This window comes from Chinchilla lanigera, unplaced genomic scaffold (genome assembly GCF_000276665.1).
Source record: "Chinchilla lanigera isolate Chin_1 unplaced genomic scaffold, ChiLan1.0 scaffold00065, whole genome shotgun sequence".
Taxonomy (NCBI): domain Eukaryota; kingdom Metazoa; phylum Chordata; class Mammalia; order Rodentia; family Chinchillidae; genus Chinchilla; species Chinchilla lanigera.
The window spans coordinates 9,624,086-9,643,645 of NW_004955466.1; the positions used below are offsets into that span (position 1 = coordinate 9,624,086).

Sequence of the window (19,560 nt, forward strand, 5' to 3'; positions counted from 1 at the left end):
AACAAACTCAACTAGCAAAACATATTGCTTAGTAAAAATTGTGTTTGGTAAGAAATGTATGCTTTAGTTTGATGTAATTCCAAATGAATAGATAATCTACAAGTGAAAGCATGCTTATTTCTTAATGTCCTCATATATCAGGCCACAATGCGATTTTATAATTAAATTCTTTTAACACCAGAATGAAGCATTTGATTCGCTAGACTTTGATGTCATTTTTAATTTTTCAAATTGTTGTATGCTTTAATAGTTCATAATTTTTTAGTATACAAATTCAAACAAAGATTGATATAACCATAAAGAATGTTTGAAAGAGGATGATATTAAATTCTTCAAGAGTGATAAATTATCTTCATATGGAAGTGTTTCAATAACGTAAGTAACATGTTTATCTTTTTTTTCTTTTTTACTGACTACTATGTGATAGGTTTTGCACAGCTACTAAAAGAAACAGGTTTTCTGGTATATTGTCATTTTTCTTTAGGCAGTTACATATGATTTGATCTTGTAAAGTTGCTTCCAGGAATTCTGTAAGAAATAAGACATTCGTGCATCAAATAATGGTAATTTTATCTCTTAATGGGTCAGTTAGCTTAAGGAACTTTGCAATAAATGATATATGTATTTTATGTGCATACAATATAAAGAAATATAAAGGAAGAAAATGCTCTTAGTTTGTACTGTTTAAAAATTGGGTTATTCAAAGGTCTTTCTGAAACACAACTGATTACAGCAAGGGAGGTCGGTGAAGCAAGAGCCCAGCTAAAGTTAAATTTCCTGCTGGGCCCCGTCTTGCTAAGTGATGACGAGGAGTAAAAGCATAGTTACAGAGAAGCTGGGAGCAGGTAATCCTTGGAAGTCCAGGCGGAGAGGGGGGAGTGCTGAGCGGACTCTAAATGAGAAGTAGCAAGGTTATCAGGATGAAGCTTGTTTCTGGAGCTTGGTCCAGACAGGAGGCAGGGCTGAGTGGGAATTTTAAAGAAAGCTTTGAAGAATTTACAAAATCCTCTGCCCTCACAATTTCAAAGCTGAATTTACTTGATTTATAAAATACAAGGGAATTGCTTTGCATATTCAGTGCATAGAATAAGGGGGAGAGAATATAGTTAAAAACAGTTCCTATTGAATTATTTCTGTGTTACTCCACTCCCGGGCAGTTAGCACTTGACCTTGATAGTCATCTCAAGTCTTTTGAATTATGAGGTAAACATATAGGACTTTGGGAAAGATGAGAAAAGAAGCTCTATTCTGACAGATTTTCTCAGCTACCAGAGTAAATGCGTAGCCGTGTACTGTACAGTAAGACTGCCTTCCTTTATACATGATTAGCAAATAGGAAGGTTCTTTTTAAATGGTGATGAATGATATTACAACACAGAAGAAGGATAACGTTACCTTTCCTCATCTTGGTTGCTGTGGTACATTTGTGCAGTTGGAGATGCAATAGTTTGATGTGATAATGGAGTTGGAGAAAGATTTATTCCTCTGAGATGCCGAAAAGCAATTTCTGCATGAATGCTCCGAGAATTACTTGACAGAATCCCTGTATTCCTGTTTTTTTTGTCTGGAATCAGGAATCCACGTAGTTCAAATTAGAAAACAAAAAGATGTATTAAGTAATAAAATCTAGTTGTTCTTAAGCTGAATGTATGCTACACATTTTTCATATTATGAATTTAAAAATTTAAATAAAATTATGAATTGGTACATGTGGCTAAAATTTTTATGTGGCAATGAATAAGTTTGATCCTTTCTGTATAATTTTTGAAAACACAAATATCTATATCTGCATGTTGTAATACATATACACAGATAAAATCACTACACACTTAACAAGAAGAATTTAGGTAGCACTAGGAGAAAATAGGGAATAAATTAAGAAGTTCTATAGAAAATCCTAAGAATTGTTGCATAACAAACTCCGAAGAAAGATTTGCTGAAGATCCTGAACGAAACTTTGAAGATGAATTCAGGATTGAACTAATATAAAAATCCGTTACAAAAGATGGCACTGTATTATTAAAGAAGTTAACAGCAATTTAATATGTCTAATTTTTTCCACAGTTCTATTTACCGGTCAAAAACCTAACTGTTCTGCTTATGATTAAAATCTTAAAGCCATGAAGACATAGAAGTATGAGAAAAGTTAGACAAAATAAAACATCAAAACAGAGTAAACTTTGCAGAGCTTGTTTTTAACTGAGTTTCCTTTAAACACTATAGCCCTGTAGAGTTATCTTCCACAGTAGGCTTAGGTCACTTATAATTAGTGTTATGTTCAGTTTTATTGACTCAGGACAAAGGGAGAGGTTAAAAGCAGGGAAGAGACGGTCCCTCAAGAAAGAATAACTAACCCCAATTCTGTCAAAATAATAGACAGCCAGTGAAGGTCTGGAATTAGGGAATAGGCTTGTTCTAAACCCAAATAGACACAGAAATGTATGGTAATAATAAAGTAAGTCATTTCCATGTCCTATTCATTCATTATATTATCTCTTTAAAAACTTTTCTATCCTATTAGCTTCCTACATTTACTAGTGGTTTCATGGAAAACATATGATACCTTTGTAAGATAGCCTCTATGCTCCCAAGTTTCTGTTATAAATTTCTGGTTTTTACTTTTACCAGAACTCACTACAAGATACAGAGACGGGATATAACATATGAAGTAAAATCTTTAGGAAGAAGTCAGTAAATAATTGTACAAGTGAAAACCCAACATTCACATTGTGAAAGAGCAAATGTAGTTACAACACAGTAGTACTGGAGTAGAGGGAAAAAATTCATAGTCTCTGAAATCAGAAATTCAAGAAGAACGTTTGAATAAGCAGGGTATTTTAAGAAATGTAAATGAAAACTTTTAGTAAGATTAGAATGAAAGTAAGAGTTTTTGTTCAAATCAGTTGGACTTCCCCCATTATTTCTGAAGGTCGGTCAGAATACCTTCTACTTCAGGAGTCAAGGTGAAGTCAGGTCCCAAGTAATGGCTGAGGCCAGCAGGCAGAATCAGATTGGTTATTTTAATGGGAGGTGCTTTCACTTGGCAGAATGAGCCTCCATCCACAGGAGGGCTGGTAACAGGAATCACCTACACCAAAAACAAAACAGTTAAAAAACATCCTGCATTAAAAGCTCAGATCTACACATTTAGCCCTCATCATGAGGTCCATTTGATAATTAACTTAAAATTTTTTAAATCAGCAATTGCATACTCGCCTACACTCAGATTTGGTAAAAGTGACCAAAGCTTTGGGCAGTTAACATCCCTCAGAACCCTGGGCTCTGTTTTTCCGGGCTGTATTGTACTCGTCACTGGAAGCCAGTGCTTGATGGTACTATCCCTTTCCAAAGCATCTTACTAAGCACAGAATGAAGAAAATGAGAATTAAGACTTTTCTCTTTTGTAATAGTTCTTCTTTTTCTAGAAATTTTAGGAATTTCTGGAAGGTAAGAATTGTTTCTTCTCTATCTTTGTATTCTTTGTATTACTGTAGCTCATCAGGTTCCTTGGCGTTAACTAGCTTTTTAAAAAAACAAGTAAATAAAAGTGAGGACTAGGAAAAGCATCTTAAAACCATTTTAAAGAATGTGATAAATACTCTACACAGTATTTACCTTTTAAGCCTGTTGAAGATTAAGAGTCTTTTAAAAGAATTTCAGGAATCAGCAAATCGGGGAGAAAAGTATTGCAGCCAGAGGATTCCTGCTTTCCCCAGGAATGCATGCCTGTTCTGTTTTCATTTAGATGGTGACCTTGTTTATACTTTTAAAAACACAAATTCTGGAAGCACAACTTAACTCCTTTGGAGACACAGGCCCTTGCCAGTTTTGTAAAATCACAAATTTACTTCATACTTTACTGTCACCAACAGGGCGGCATTCAAACCAATGCTGTGACACCCATCCTTTCACAAGAGCTTCCCAGTCCCAAATCCCCTCATTCTGTGGGACCATCTTCCCATCACTAATACAGATCGTTGTCAAATTTTCTTCTAAAACCATATAAAAATGTTTTGGTCTAAAAGACAAATTTTAGAGTATTTCTCCATATCTTGCTGTTGAAAAAGAAAGCATAAAAGCAGTGGAAATAAGACCCATTAGATTGAACTGATAAACCTGAAAGATTTTCTCTTTTTTTGTCTTCTGCACAGTTAAAAGAAATAATGATTTTGTTCTGGCCATAAAAGTAAGAATTATTGCTGAATCTTAAAATATATTTCCCCAAAAGAAAGACTTCAAATATCCCTTTTACTTTATCAACCATATATGGAGGAATCAAAATGAAATTTAATACAATGTTTACATATAGAATAAGGGGGAAGAGTTAAGTTCTTTTATATAGCCCTGACTCAAATGGCAAGAATATGTACCCACTGTAATTCAACATGACATTGTGATGGAGTAAGGACAAAATCTGGGTTTACTATTTGATAAACAGAAAAATAGGCAGCAAACAAACCTTTTAATGAAATATTTATCCCCAACTATTTTGAATTCATGTACTTTTTCTGTTAAATTAAATGAATTTAACACTTATATATGAAAACTGGGATCTTTGTAGTAAGTCTAAGTGATTATTGAAAATTTACCAACATCACTTGAAAGTAGAACTTATAAATTTCAATGTGCTAATAATTTTTGTAGGTCTCTCAATGGAGCCCTCACACATGTATGGTAGGAAGAGTAGTTCCCCTTCCCCAAAGATGTCCTGAATCCTAATTTCTGAAGCCCGTGAATACCTTCCCTTATTCGACAAAGAAATTTGCAAGTGGAGACTGGGAGATTGCTCGGGATCGTCCAGGTGGAGGGAGACTGAGGGTGACAGTGAGGGGAGGAGGTGTGGTAATGGCCGCAGGGGTCTCAGTGATGTCCAGGCTAGGCAGGGCTGAGCCAAGGGCTGCAGACAGCCTGGAGAGGGAGGGAGTGGCAGAGTTGCTTGTCCTCTGAAGCTTCTAGTGAATGCAGCCCAGCTAAAACTTTGATTTTAGCCCTCTAACACCCATTTTCAGATTGCTGGTCCTAAAACTGCAAGATAATAAATCTGTGTTATTTTAAGCTAATAAACCTGTGATAAATCAGGGGCAACAGGAGACTAACTCATGGGGTAGAAGATTTTCAAGGGTGACTTGCTCCAGGAATATAAAATACAGAAATGAAAGGAAGGCTTCTCTCACTGAACTAAATTTTATTTGATCACTTGTTCTCTTTTGAAGACTGAAGCCTACAACAAAATCTTGAATAGATGGCATCAGACAGAATTTTTTCTTAGTTACATTAAACAGATAAGTGGCTAGTTTTTTCCTGCATAAGGTATAGATCTTAGAAAAATTTTAGAAAAATTGTAGATATTCACAAATAAATTTCCTTTGCCTATACTAATTTTTATTGACATTTAACAGGTTTAAGTCTCACAGGTTTCTACTTTGACCTGTAATAGAAACTGGTTAGTCAAAAGTCAAGATTAATAGAAACCACTAAGAATTACATGTTCATTTTTTAAAAAGCTTAAAGCACATAAAATATTCATTAATTTATTTTTGCAGTGCTGCGGTAGGACTCAGGTTCTCACATGCACTAGGTGAATGCTCTGCCACTGAGCCCACGTCCCTCGCCTCTCATGTGAGAGGCGATCTTCCGGTGTGGGCTGAAGACCCTTCTGTAAGCAAGTGACCTGTGATCGGTAGTGTTCCTGGATAAATCATATTCTTAAGTTTTGCCTACAATTTCTATTTTTGGTACCAGGAATCGAACTCAGGACCTTGCGCTTGCCAGGCAGGTGCTGTGCCTTTGAGCTATCTCTCTGGCTACACTTTCTATTTTTGGGTTCTTTAAAATAGCAATAATTTTAAAATTTGTAGAACATAAGAATTTGTCTAGAATTTTAGAAGAATTTTGAAAAATCTCCTAATATTTGCTCTGGGTTTTAATCAGTTTCTCCCGTCTTGCAGGTTTTTTGTCTCCCATCCTAATTTAATAAGTCTGTGGGTATGTGTGTGTGTGTGTGATTGCTCTTGATCTAGACTTCCCTAAATATTCAATTTGGTTTTAAGAGAAACAGAGAAATAATAATTTATACTTTACACTTATAGCTCATTTATCTATTGATAATAACTAGTATAACAGGTTTTTAAAAAACATAACCAACTCTCAGTAAGTATGCACATTCACCACTGAAGGGAGAAGTGGTCTACGGAGGAACCTAGTGATATCAAGACTTCCCTGTGTGTGGGAGTAGGTGTGTATGGAAGAATGAAGAGAGGCAGTTACACAACGCAGAGGGTTATGGGAAAGCCCATTAGGAGGGCATCCAAAGGTGTCCTTTTTCTTTCCTCTTCCAGATCTATTTCTAAAAGTAATCATTCTTCCTTGACTCTAACATCTCTGGCTTCACTTACATCAGTGGCCCCTTCCATGCTGGATTATCCTTGGCATCTCAGCTGGCTGAGGTGGTAGCTCAGTGGTCGAGCATTTATTTGCTTAGCATCTGCAAGGCCCTGGGTTTGATCCTCAGCAATGCAAACAAAGTTCCAGATCATTTCCCTGCCTCCTCAGTCTCTTCCTCTAATCTTGCAAAGGCTCAGCTCTAATAATCTTACCTTCCTATGCTGAAGCCACACCTTTTGAGTTAAAATTTGCCTGCAAGGATGGTTGTAAAGAAACTGGTGGTCAATGATAAATATTCTTTTATTTATTTATTTTTTTGGTTTGGTTTTTTTCCGGTACTGGGAATCGAACTCACAACATGGTGCTTGCCAGGCAGGTGCTGTGCCGCTGAGCTAAATCCCCAGTCCCCAATGATAAATATTCTTACAGATATGTGTCCTGGGTTTCTTCTATTTCTAAGTTCTTTCTAACAGGGTCAGATATATTTTAGGGCTCATGGGTGGAAGGCCCATTATAAGACTACTGCCAATGTTTAAGACTACAGGCACCAATCTTCCTTTAGCTACACAAACCAGAGAGTTGGATTCCTTCCCTTCCTCTCTGCCTAAATGGAAATGATTTTACTGTTTCTGTTTATGAAAGAATGATCACAGAGATGTCAAATAATTTATCTTATGTCAAAGCACACAATGAGCAAACATATTAAATAGCTTACCTTATGTCAAAGGTATTATTAGGAAAAGGAGTTTCTCTTGAGAGTAATTAGTAGATACTAAAATGATCTATAAAACATCACAAGTTTAAACATTTAAGTCAAAATGCATAGGATATAATGCTAACAATTTACATGTTCCAAAAGGAAAATATGTAACTAATATATTACCGAATTTTTCTTTGCTTGTAGTTCAGAAAAGTGAAATTCAGCTTTTGCCCTATCATCTGAATTTACAGGAATTCCATCTAACATCTGTAAATTAGGCAGTCGAAATATGAGCACATGGCGATGTAGAATTTTTCTACAAATCTAAAGTTAAAAATAACAAATTATTCCTGAAATCACTTTTATTTCAAAGATTAACCTTTAAAAGAAAGCAGTTTAGCACAGGCAACAAAAATGACAGATTAACAGCTAATTTATAGTATTAGATACTACAGATATGAACTCACTTTTGAAAGATTTCTCGATTTCTTATGTTGTCAAATGAAGATAAGAACAAGGACATTTTTAAAAAACTATGTCATTTAGAGTTTCAGTCTTTTAAAAAATTTTTCTAGTATTGCTCATTAGCTATAGGCAAATAAATAAACAGGATTACTTTATGAAAGATCATTTATAAGTAGCTTCAAACTTATACATTTTTCCAATGGCACTATCCAACTTAATTCAACACACACTTACTGACCTGTATAACCCATCCATTAACAATGTCAACCTACTCTAAAAACTATTTGCAGAAGTTAGAAAAGGAGGAGGTAAAGGAAGAGGAGGGAAAAGGAGAGAGAAGAAAAAGTCATCAAAAGGAAATAAACTATTTTAAAAGAATGTAGTAGATACATATACTAATGGAAAATGCTATGTAACACAAAACAAAGCAAAACACTGAGCACCATCTAGGCCACAAAGCAAGTTTATAAATGCCAAAGAATATACAGACTGTGTCTTCTGAAACATTAGAAATAAAGTGACAGATAACTAAAAGCACCCCATTTATTTGCAATTAGTAATGTAAATATATATATGGCCTTCAATAACTCACAAGTTCAAGAAGAAATATTTTGGAAAGTAAAAGATTTTAAGAAATACAGAACAGTAGTGATACCATACATCAAAGCTTTTAGGATGCTGCGAAAGCAATTCTTTCTAACTCAAAATTTATTGATTGATTCAGAAGAAATAGTGAAAATTAAGGAGCCAGTTGTCCTACTCAAAATTTTTTGAACACTAAATTTCAAGAGACTAAATGAGGAAATTAATGCAACAGAAAATAAAAAATAATATCCTTGTTAAAATCAAAATGTGTTCTTTGAAGAAATTATTAAGATAGAACAAAATCTTGTAGTTAGTTCTTTTATACAGAATTTTCTTGGAACACTAAGCTAAGCAGATATTTTCACCTCTCCTGTTATTTTTGTTAATTTGTTCCACTATTAGGTGGGTAAAAATGATATTTATTGGATCCCCTCAAAGGCTTTAACAAGAAAGGCAGCAAATTTCTTCCCAAATTAATGTATAAAGTAAATGTAATTTCACCAAAAATCAATGCAATTCTCATGTCTTGAGAAGTCATCTCCTAAAAGTTATAGGAAAGTGTAAAGGGACAAGGATAGCGAAGAAAAGAAGATGTAATGGTGAAGAAAAAAAGATATAATGAAGAAGAGGAGGAGAGGGAAGAGAAGAATAAATAGAAGTCCTTACTTTAACAGGCAGTAGGACAATATAAAACATTTGTTGATTAATGCAGTATAACAGCATTGGTACTGTGAGAGACAAGCAGGCTAAGGAGTACAACTGCAGAACTCTAAAACAGACCTTCTTATGTATGACAATGGTGTTTTGCACTGTAATCACATGAAAGAAGGCACTATACCTTAAATACTGCTGGGTTATCTGGCTATGCAAATGTAAATAAACACAATAAAATCTTGTTCCCAACCATGTAAAATAAATTATACACAGCTATTGGGAAATTAACTAATAAAGTAAAAGGCAACATACTTACTGGATTGCCATAAACTGTAAGCTCTCTGAGAGAAGAGATAACATCAAGTTTTTCCAGTTCTGCCATATCCTGTTCAAAAGTCAATGAATTATTATTTGGCTAGGTCCCAAATCCTCAAAATTGACTGACTTCAAGTAATTCTAGATAAGTGCTGGTAGCTCATGACTAAAACCACTGAAGTGAGCCTGTGTGCCAGTTTTTGTGCATTGCTGAATGAGAGCAGATCTGTGTACTGTGGGTTCCAAATACACAACTGGCAATGATAACAGTCTAACAGGAAAATGATCATACGGCATCACTTACAAGAAAAATATCAGATTTTTTTTTTCTCAGAAGTTAAGGTTTAGTCTAGGATTCAGGCTATATTTTGTTAATTCCTCCACAGTATTGACCAAGAAGTATGGAGAAGGTGAATACAGTCCAAAAAATATCAAAGGTACATATTTAAATGCAGCCTTAATAATACGAGAACATGTGCTACTAGATGGACCATAACAACTTGCTATACCCACTGGGGCTATATGGAGCTGAAAACTGTGTGTCTACTTAAATGATTTGCCTTCCCTACTGCACAGAATTATTCATTATTTCCCATCTGACAGTGATGAAAGCTTGCAAATACATTTTAGTTTTTGCCAAATTCTTTCTTTCTTTCTTTCTTTCTTTCTTTCTTTCTTTCTTTCTTTCTTTCTTTCTTTCTTTTCTTTTTTTTTTTTTTTTGTACCAGGAATCAAACTCAGGACCTTGTGCTTGCCAGGCAGGTGCTTGTGCCACTGAACTATATCCTTGGACCTGCAAAATTATTTCTAAAATACTGATTCTAGTAAAATTTTGGCAACAAGCTCAGCTTGAGGTTGTTGCTTGTTTGTAGTAATCCAACAAAGTTACTTGTATTTCTGATTGGAAGTGGACAAATAACCAATTTATCTAGTAATGATAACAATATTTAGGTTTAATTGATTCATTTGAAAGTAAAACTTGATTTTTAAAAAGGCTGATCATTATGACTGAATATTATAAAAGAGGTCTTTGAAAACACTCTAGCGCCTAGTTATCCATAAAAATATTGTGCATTTTAGTTCACAGGCATTGCTCGTGTGTGGAATAGTCTGATTAGAAATAATGGACATGTGGAAAGCACTGCATTTTTTTCTCAAATTAAAGAGTATAGCTGTGTCCACTATGGAAATACCTCTAATCAAACTATTCATCTCTCATGGAAAATATTCATACAAGAAATAGTATATTAAATTTGAAGAGGATAACATGGTATAAAATTTTAAGGAGACATCAAATGAGTCGTATGTCCATAACTGCATAAAGAAGGCTTTCCATTTTTAATATTGAATTTTTTTATATTAGTGTGTTGGGGTTACGTTTTACTGGCTCACAAAAGTCAATGGGTAAATTTTTAAGAATTTTATCATGTGGTATTTCAGCATGAAATTGGTTATGATAGGAGAAACTATACCATGGAAATTGGTAAATGCTACTAATTAGGGCTTTTTCCCCTGGGGAGCTGGTTGTCACATATTAATCACCAGGAAACCAATCGTTCTTACATGTTGAGTATGCTGTCAGGATAAGAACTTAAATCAGTCATAGTAACAGGGGCTGGGGATTTAGCTCAGCGGCAAAAGCGCCTGCCTGGCAAGCGCAAGGTCGTGAGTTCGGTTCCTGGTACCGGAGAAAAACCAAAAAAAAAAAAAAAAAAAAAAAAAAAAAAAAAAAAAAAAAAAAAAAAAAAAAAAAAAAAAGTCATAGTAACAGATCAGAAGTGGGGCTTTAGTAATAAAGCCATACTATACTATAATCAGTAACAGATCAGAATTTAGGACAAGAAGTACTATTTCCTGGTGTTATTTCTAGCTTCAGATCACTATGTAAATGTTTAAAAGTAGACAAAATATCTGGATGCGACATAGGTAAATCACTTAGACACAGGGATCAAATGGAAATGCAGACCTGAACTCATCTTCATCTGTGTTTCTATGATTCTTAGAGGCAAGACTATAGGCAACAATTTTCCAAATCTACGTTATTGGATGTAATGGCTAAATCAAAAACATCACATTAGAATGTGCAGGTCAATGAGGGACTACATAAAACTTCTTTTGAAGTATTATTGTTCTGCTAATTTTTATGGGCTTTCCTCCTTATCCTATCAAACTTTATAGACCCAAAGGTTGTAATCTGATTGCCTAACTGTAAAAACTAATGTTGATATCAGCCTGCTGAAGTTCATATAAACCTGAGGAAGCTATTCTCCCCAAAAGAAAATTTGAACTGAGATAAGAATTAAGATTTTGAAGAATATATTTTCACCAGAATTCAGTAGGATCATTGAGTTACCTTTTCATTTTCTCTTCAACTAAATGTACAGACACATTAAAGTACCATAACATGAGTGGTTAGAATAAATATAACATAAATGGTAGAATAAATATAATAAATAGAATGATCTATATAAATTTAATCAATATAAATTTAATTTAAAATACCATTTCTAGGATAAAAAAAAGAAGTGCCAAAATGCTCTAAATGATCAATGACATTTACCCTATCATTCAATCATATAATCTCTCATAATTTATCTTACAGTCTCTCTTTAAGCTGTATTATTTTTGACAGTAAGCTTGTCTATTATCCTGTTAAATTGCTGAAGAAGTTTCTGAATCAGCTGATCTGTAATCTATTCAGTGCCCTAAGAATAGGGAGGTGGGGAGGTGGGGCAAGGATATTCCTGGGGAAAAGTGTTCTTACCTGTTCTAATATTGTAAATATGCTGGGAACTGGATATCCCATCAAATAGAGCAATATTACCTAGCAAGAGGTCCTTATTTATCATTTTCTTTTAGCAGATCTCCATGGTTAAAGATGGTTTAATGTGAATAAATCTGGGAGCTACAGAATTCTAAGGCATGGCTCCCTATAAAATGTCACATAGCTGAAGTATAAAATGGAGATGTTTCACAGATGAAACACTTCTCTGCTATCTGCTATCACCCAACAAAATCTTAGTACTTCAAGATCTATTTTTTTCAAGCTCAGTAGTGTGTGTGATGTGGGAAGGAAGGGACTGAGAAACCACTCTCGTAGGCCCAAAATGTTCTTGAAATTATTAGTTAAGCTTGACACCAGATGAGATTTCTGATGAGTGTTAAGTCTGACTTTTAAAATTTTATCAGTGTTTGGTTCTAGGAATCAAACCTATGGCTTTGTGCATGATAAAACATGCATTCTACCTCTGAGCTACATCCTCAGCTGTAAGCCTGATTTAACAATCCTTTGTGTTGCCCCAGGTGCTCTCATAGAAAGATGTCCCATAGAGTAGCAATTTTTTCTAGTTTAAGTTTCTTCTGAATAATGGTTTGGAAGAATCATCTCTAGTTCGGGCTGCATTTTCACAGATGAATGCTTCAATCTGGACAAATTAGTTATACACTAGTTTTGTTTGTACATTCTTTACTTGCGGTGTAGAAAGAGGCAATGCTCATCATTTCCTTTTAATCTTGGAAAGGGTTCTCATCTCACCCCGCAAAAAGGCTTCATGAACTCTAGTGAATAGAGCCATGAAGTTAGTTAACAAGTATCTACATACTATGTTCCATATGCTGTGCTACACACTGATAGAAGTGTGGACAAGATAGTCCCCGCTGTTGGGGAGTAGTCCACTGTTCAGTCTATTCTCAAGGCATTCTTAGAAGTTCAGCAGAAGTAGTAAAGTTGGTAAAAGGAGGATAACAGACAATACCAAAATGCTGCACAAACTATGATGGCTGTATAAGGTTGTATGTCTCAACTCTCTTATCTGTACACTGTACTATCTTGGAAGAGAGTTCAAGCAGGCTTAGTTGGGGGAGTGACCCAAAAGTAACAGGTTGTATTCTGAGTAGATAAAACTAAGGTAAGCTCCTATGTAAGGAAAATTTGAGTGGGAATATTAGGGAATACTCATCCTAAGTCAATATCCATTATTAGGAGTTGATTCAAATGCCAGGTAGACCAAGTACCTATGACAGACTTAAAGGGCCAGGGGAAATCTGGAATTGCGATTCAGGAAACAGCTTGGACCACCAGCAGTAAAGAAACAGATGGGACTTTTCAGAGAACACTGATGAGTCTTTGGGCTATTTAGAGCTAACATCAATTAGTGGTAGGTGCATGTATGTTTTCCTGGGTTATCAAACATCTACAAATCAATCAATGTATGTCTTGAACTATATATTGCATATAAATGATAATTAGCAAAATTTTCATTCATGTGTTTGGAAGCTTTCCTATCATACCTCAGAGGGATTAAAACATGTAAATCTCATAACTACCAAAATAATATCACCTGCCACTAGAGGTCGGACTGCCCTCTGAAGCGAAGGCCCCAGAGCTCAGACGCCTCCTACCAGCTGGTCCAACAGGAATGAAGGGGCCCAGGGCATACTCTGCCTTCTCCCTCTGGCCAGACCGTTATCTCCAAGGAGGAGCCCCGCGTAATCATGACTATAGAGGAAAAAGTAAACAGCCTATTGCTGGACACTTGGTCCTTCTAACTAGTCGCTTGGTCCTTCTTTTCAATCCTGGCCTTCCTTCCAGCCGTCACACCTCAGTGAAAGGAGTCACTGATGAGGAGGTAATCCACTATTTTTCACAACCCTTAGGCTATAACTACTTGTTAGATTTTTCTTGCATATCTTTGTTTTCCTGAGAAATCACTTTCCTGCGAAGATACCAACAAGTGTTACAGCAACCACTGATAATTTCCTACCAATCTGTCCATAACTCTGTAATGTTTGTATTGTTCCTATGCTATTTCATAAATGGACATTTGTTTATTACTATGTGTTTTCAACAACAACCATTGAAAATAGTCAATGATTATTTAATTGATCACTCATGTATAGCTCTATTTGTTTTTCCTAGAAACCACTTTGAAGATACAAAGTATAGTACAACAACCATTGATAATTTTCTACTATTTTTGTCTGTAACTCACTATTATTTGTCTATTTGTTTTCCTGAGGAACTATCTTGAAGATACTAATAGGTAAAAAAACAACCATTGAGAATGTCCTACCACTTTGTCTGTAATTCGGTAAATCCCCCTATTACTACGTTATCCTTCTTTTACTCTTTAAAATTAAAAAAAAAAACACACAAAATAATGTCACCTGGATTTTATTATATCCGAGGAAGAGTTTCTCTAGTTTTGCCAAAGGCTGCAGCTTGCTCAGCTCGCGCACTCTGTTCTCCTCCAGGTGAAGCGCCAGCAGGGAGCTCGGCTTGGAGAAGGCACTGTCGTTAAACGCTCTGATGCGGTTGTGGTCCACCACCAGCTCCTGAAGGACCGCCAAGTTGTCCAGCCCTTCAACTTGGCTGATCTCATTCCCTTAATAAAAAGAATGAAAGATTATCTACTACCAGAACTAAAGGTTATCTACTTTCAAAACATAAACTGATCTTTAACTCCCTTTGCAAAATAACTTCATGGAGCATTCGTATCTCCTCTTCCAATCTCCTAGTGCAACTGTGAACAGTTTGGACTCTTTCTCTCCTCCCTTATACATCTAATCAGTCTCTTGGTCTTAATAGTTCCTCGTTCCAACGTGCCTTTCAGCCTGATCATGCTCATGGAGGCCCCTGTCGTCCAGGCCCTTATGATGTCACTCTTGCTGATAGAAAAATGTGTGCTTGGAAGCCTGGTAGACCTGGGTTTGAAAACACACACTAGCAAGATGTGAGCCAATTATTTCATATTAGTGAGCCTCAATTTCTTTTTTTGTAAAATGCACCCAATAGTACTTACCTTTTAGGGTCGCTGTAATATTAAATGAGATAAACACCTTTGCAGTGACTCCATAAATAGCAATTGCCCTAGACAGAGTAAATTGCCTCATTCCCTCCATAAGGTCGCTTCACTCCTATTTGCCATGCTAGCCATGGCAACTGCACACACTCTCCCTTTACAGTAGGCTAATGGAGACCTTCCCAGGCTAGGTTGTCCACTTTTAGGTATGTCAATGTATCTTAAAAGAATTTGTTGCTTTTGTGCTCAATTGTGTGTGTGTGTGTGTGTGTCAGGCTGTTTCCATGTTCTTGACCAAAATAAGTTATATTTGATAGTCAAAAAGGTACATTAAAATTTTTAAACATAAGGTATAGGAAAGCCCAACTTCCAGGAAAGACGTTACTACACTCAGGCCAACTATCCAGATTCTTCCTCATGTCTTACTGATGGGTCTCCCAACCTTTCTCATATGTCATCACATAATTATTATTAGACTAATGTTCCTCCAATCTAAATTCTATCAGCCATTCAAAAAGTATTGGGTATTCAGGAGTATCTTTCAATTTCTCTTTCTCTGAATTCCCACTACACTTAGGTTAGTACCATCATCAGAACTTAATTCATCTTTTCCTCAGTACATCTCTATAGGTAGATCTCAAACTACTACTTTAGATCAAGGATCTCAATTCTATATAATTGTAAAAATATGCTACTTCCACATATTTCATAACACTTAGCACAGTCTGGGGTTAATAAATGCTTGCAAATTACTGATTACTTTTTATTGCTTTTTAAAGTTGAATATAATACAAAAATAAATAATGATGTAATGTTATATGTAGTCCCAGAATATTATATTTTCCTTCAGATATGTTTTTGAAAATATTTAAATAACCAGAGAAAAACATATTTGTAATTATTAAAATATCTTTGTCAATATCTAAGTAAATGGTGATGTTTTTATTTGCTTATTAAGACAAGATGATAATCAGGTCAGTTTTTAATGAAAAGGATTTAGACATTAACAGTGCTTCTACTCACCCTGTAGAAAAAGAAATTTTAAATTTCTTAGTCTATTAAGTTGTAGCTGGATTAAATTACAAATTCCATTGTAGCCCAAATGAAGAACTTCTAAACTGTGCATTATGGGAGGCAAATTTTCACTGCTCATTGTATCTCTGAAACACATAGGTTAGTTTGAGGCCATCAGTCTAATTTCAAATCAGGTATAAAAAGGTAGTTTGAAACATATTTGTTACAAATTGAAGAAAAAAAATTCATTAATATATCAAAATTGAGCAATAATATATAATGTCTATATTTTGTATCATAATTTTCTATTCTTTAAATATATTTTATATGGTAAGGAATAAAGAAGTACAGAAAGTCACAATGAAAAGCAATAACCTAAAAAAAATAACTATAACAAACAAATTGATAAATACAAGTTGAATATAAAAAAAGAAAAGCAATACCTAATACACTGAGCCAAGAAAAAGAAAAATATAATGCATCCAATTGGAAAAGAATAAGTGTAACTGTCTTTATTCTCAAATGACATGGTTATGTTTTAGAAAATCCTAAGAAATTCACCAAAAACTACTTGAATATCTGAGTTCAGCAAAATCACAAAATCAAATGTTTATATACAAAAATAAACTGAATTTCTAACTGAAAAATTTATTCACAGAAAACTACAACACTACTGAGAGAAATAAAAGAAGATGAAATTAAGTGAAGCAATATTTCACGCTCATGGATTAGAAGACAAAATTATTAAAATGACAATTCTTTCAAATTAATCAACAGATCTGATACAGTCTCTATCAAAATACCATCAGCTTTCCTTCCACCAGAAAATTATCATTTTATCCTACAATTTATAAGGAAAGGCAACTTAGAATTTATAAGGAAAGGCAACTTAGAATTATAAGCAAACAACTTAGAATATCTAAAACATCGTGAAAAAATAATTAAAAATTTACTAATAGTCAAAATGTATTATAAAAGTAAATTTATCAAATTAATACTGGCAAAAAGAGAGACATGTAGATGGATGGAATAAAATCAAGTTTAGAATACAGCATAACATTTAGAGTCAACCTCTTTTCAGCAATAGGGCCACAGCAGGCCAATGCAGAAAGGGACTGTTCTAACCAAAATGGTGCTGGGACGTGCAAAAAGATAGCTTCAGAACTCACCTCCAACCTCACATTATATGTAAAAATGAACTCAAAATGGATCATAGATGTAAATGTAAGAGAAAATCTTAGAACTTTTTAAAGAAAACATGAGAAAATCTTTGTGACCTTAGAATAGGCAAAGAATTATTAGATAAACCTCCAAGAACACAACCTATAAGAAAAAAAATTTGATGAACTGTTTTGTATCAAAATTTAGTTTTTATTTTTATTTGTTATTTTTAATCAACATTTAGACATTTTTTTTTTTTTTTTGGGTTTTTTTCCAGTACTGGGAATCGAACTCACAACCTCACGCTTGCCAGGCAGGCACTGTGCTGCCGAGCTAAATCCCCAGCCCCTAGATATAATTTAAGAAAATAAGATAAGCCATAAACTGAGCAAAAATATTTGTAAATAACATATGATTAATGGCCTGTTATCTTCAATATTTAAAGAACTCAACAATAAAAGTCCAAGACATGTAATTAAGAAAAAGCAACAGATTTAAATACACATTTGACCAAAGAAGATAGAAGACTAAATAAACATCTGAAAATCTGCTCTATAATATTAATTATTAAAGCAATGAAAATTAAAACCACATTGAGATACTACTTCATATCCACTACAATGGCTATAGTGAAACAGACAGCCAATAGTAAGTGTTGACAAGAATATGGAGAAGTTAAAATCCTCATACCCTTTTGGTGGCAATTTAAACCGGTGTAACTACTTAGGAAAATAGTTTGACAGTTTTCTTAACTAGTTAAATATTTAATTACTGTATGACCAAACACTTTCATTCTTAGATATTTACCCAAAACAAATACAATGAAAATATATGTCCACATAAATACTTACACACAACTCTTAATAGCAGCATTACCCACATAGGTTAAAAAAAAAAATGAGAGCATTTTGAACATCAACTGGTGAATGGATAAACACAATGTAGTATATCCATACAGCAGAGTATCCAACACATTCAGCAATGAAAAGGAATGAACTCCTACAAAATGTCACAATGTAGATAGGCTCCAAACCATTATGCCAGGTAACAAAAATCAGGTGCAAAAGATTACATATTATATGGTTCCATCTATATGAAATTTCTAGAAAACACAACTTTATTGAAAGTAGATTACAAGTTATCTAAGTCTAGAAGTGAGAAAAGGAATTGACTGAAAATGACACAAAGGATCTTTCTGGTGGGATGGCAATGCTATAACACTGTATTGCAGCAACGGTCACGTATCTCTTTAAATTTAAAAGTATTGAATTATGTACATTTAAAATGAGTTAACAGGGCATGTAAATTCTACTTCAATAAAAATGTTAGAAAAATCAAATAAAGGGGCTGGGGATTTAGCTCAGCGGCAAAAGCGCCTGCCTGGCATTCGCAAGGTTGTGAGTTCGGTTCCCGGTACCGGAGAAAAACAACAAAAAAAAAACAAAAAAAAAAAAAAAAAAAAAAAAAAGAAAAATCAAATATGAATACCCCCAATATAAAGGACATATATAAATAAAACATTCATGGCAGGATGAATCATAATGGCCTCAAACTGGAAACAACCCAAATGCCCATTAGAGATAAGTGAATAAATAATTTGTCATATAACTTATATAATAGGAATACTACTTGTAAATATTCAGATGAACAAGGGGAGTGTGGTATTTATACCCAGTGGAGTACTACTCAGCCATAAAGTAGGATAAACTTGAGTTATTTGTAAGAAAATGGATGTACCTGGAGACTATGATATTAAGTGAAATAAATCAGACATACAAGCTTAAAAGTCATGGAATTTCTTTTATGAGAATTCCAAAATATAAATAAAGAGCAAACAAATGATAGGTAACAGGAAACAGACAGATAGATCTTTTCCAAAAGAGAGTGGGACCAAGAAGTGGAGGAAGGGTGAAAGGGGACAGGGAGGGAATGAAAAACTACTGAGCTGTGTTATGTACATGTACCAACTCCCCCCAAGGAATACAATCATTATGTGCTGCAAAATGGGCTAATAAAAAACAGAAGTTGAGATAGAAAACAAGAAAATAAAATGAATTACCAACACTTCCAACAACATGGATAAATCTCAAAAGCATTATTTTAAGTGAAAGAAGCCAGACTCAGAAGGGTACTTACTTTGTAAACTCATTCTTAAGAAATTCTAAATCAAGGCAAAGTCACACTGACAGAAAATAGAACATTGGTTTTTGTCAAGGACAAGGTTAGGAGGGGAGAGCATCACAAAGAGATATGAGGGAACTCTTTGGGATGAGAATATTTTGTATCTTGATTGTCACAGTAGTAGTCTGGCTGAATATATTTGTCAGCATGTTTTAAACTGTACCCTTATATTGTAAACTTAAACTGGTGAATTCTACAACAATGTATGTAAACAGTATCCCAATACAGGTGACAAGCGTAAGAGATGTTCATTACTGGGAAATCTGGAAGTGAAAGTATTCTGACTCGCATATATCTCAA

At 34.5% G+C, this 19,560-nt stretch overlaps 1 protein-coding gene across 1 annotated transcript in view; it reads right to left on the minus strand.

The window, feature by feature from the left end:
• Window positions 1–200: 200 nt before the first annotated feature.
• LOC102021746 (leucine-rich repeat-containing protein 9) overlaps window positions 201–19,560 on the minus strand; it is a 96,958-nt gene continuing 77,598 nt past the window's right edge. The window contains exons 27-32 of the mRNA XM_013522015.1: window positions 15,928–16,064; window positions 14,270–14,487; window positions 9,105–9,173; window positions 7,268–7,408; window positions 2,944–3,088; window positions 201–528 (exon numbers count right to left, since the gene is read on the minus strand). Coding sequence (XP_013377469.1) covers window positions 407–528; window positions 2,944–3,088; window positions 7,268–7,408; window positions 9,105–9,173; window positions 14,270–14,487; window positions 15,928–16,064 — 832 coding nt within the window. The 3' untranslated portion in view covers window positions 201–406. The remainder of the gene's footprint in view (window positions 529–2,943; window positions 3,089–7,267; window positions 7,409–9,104; window positions 9,174–14,269; window positions 14,488–15,927; window positions 16,065–19,560) is intronic.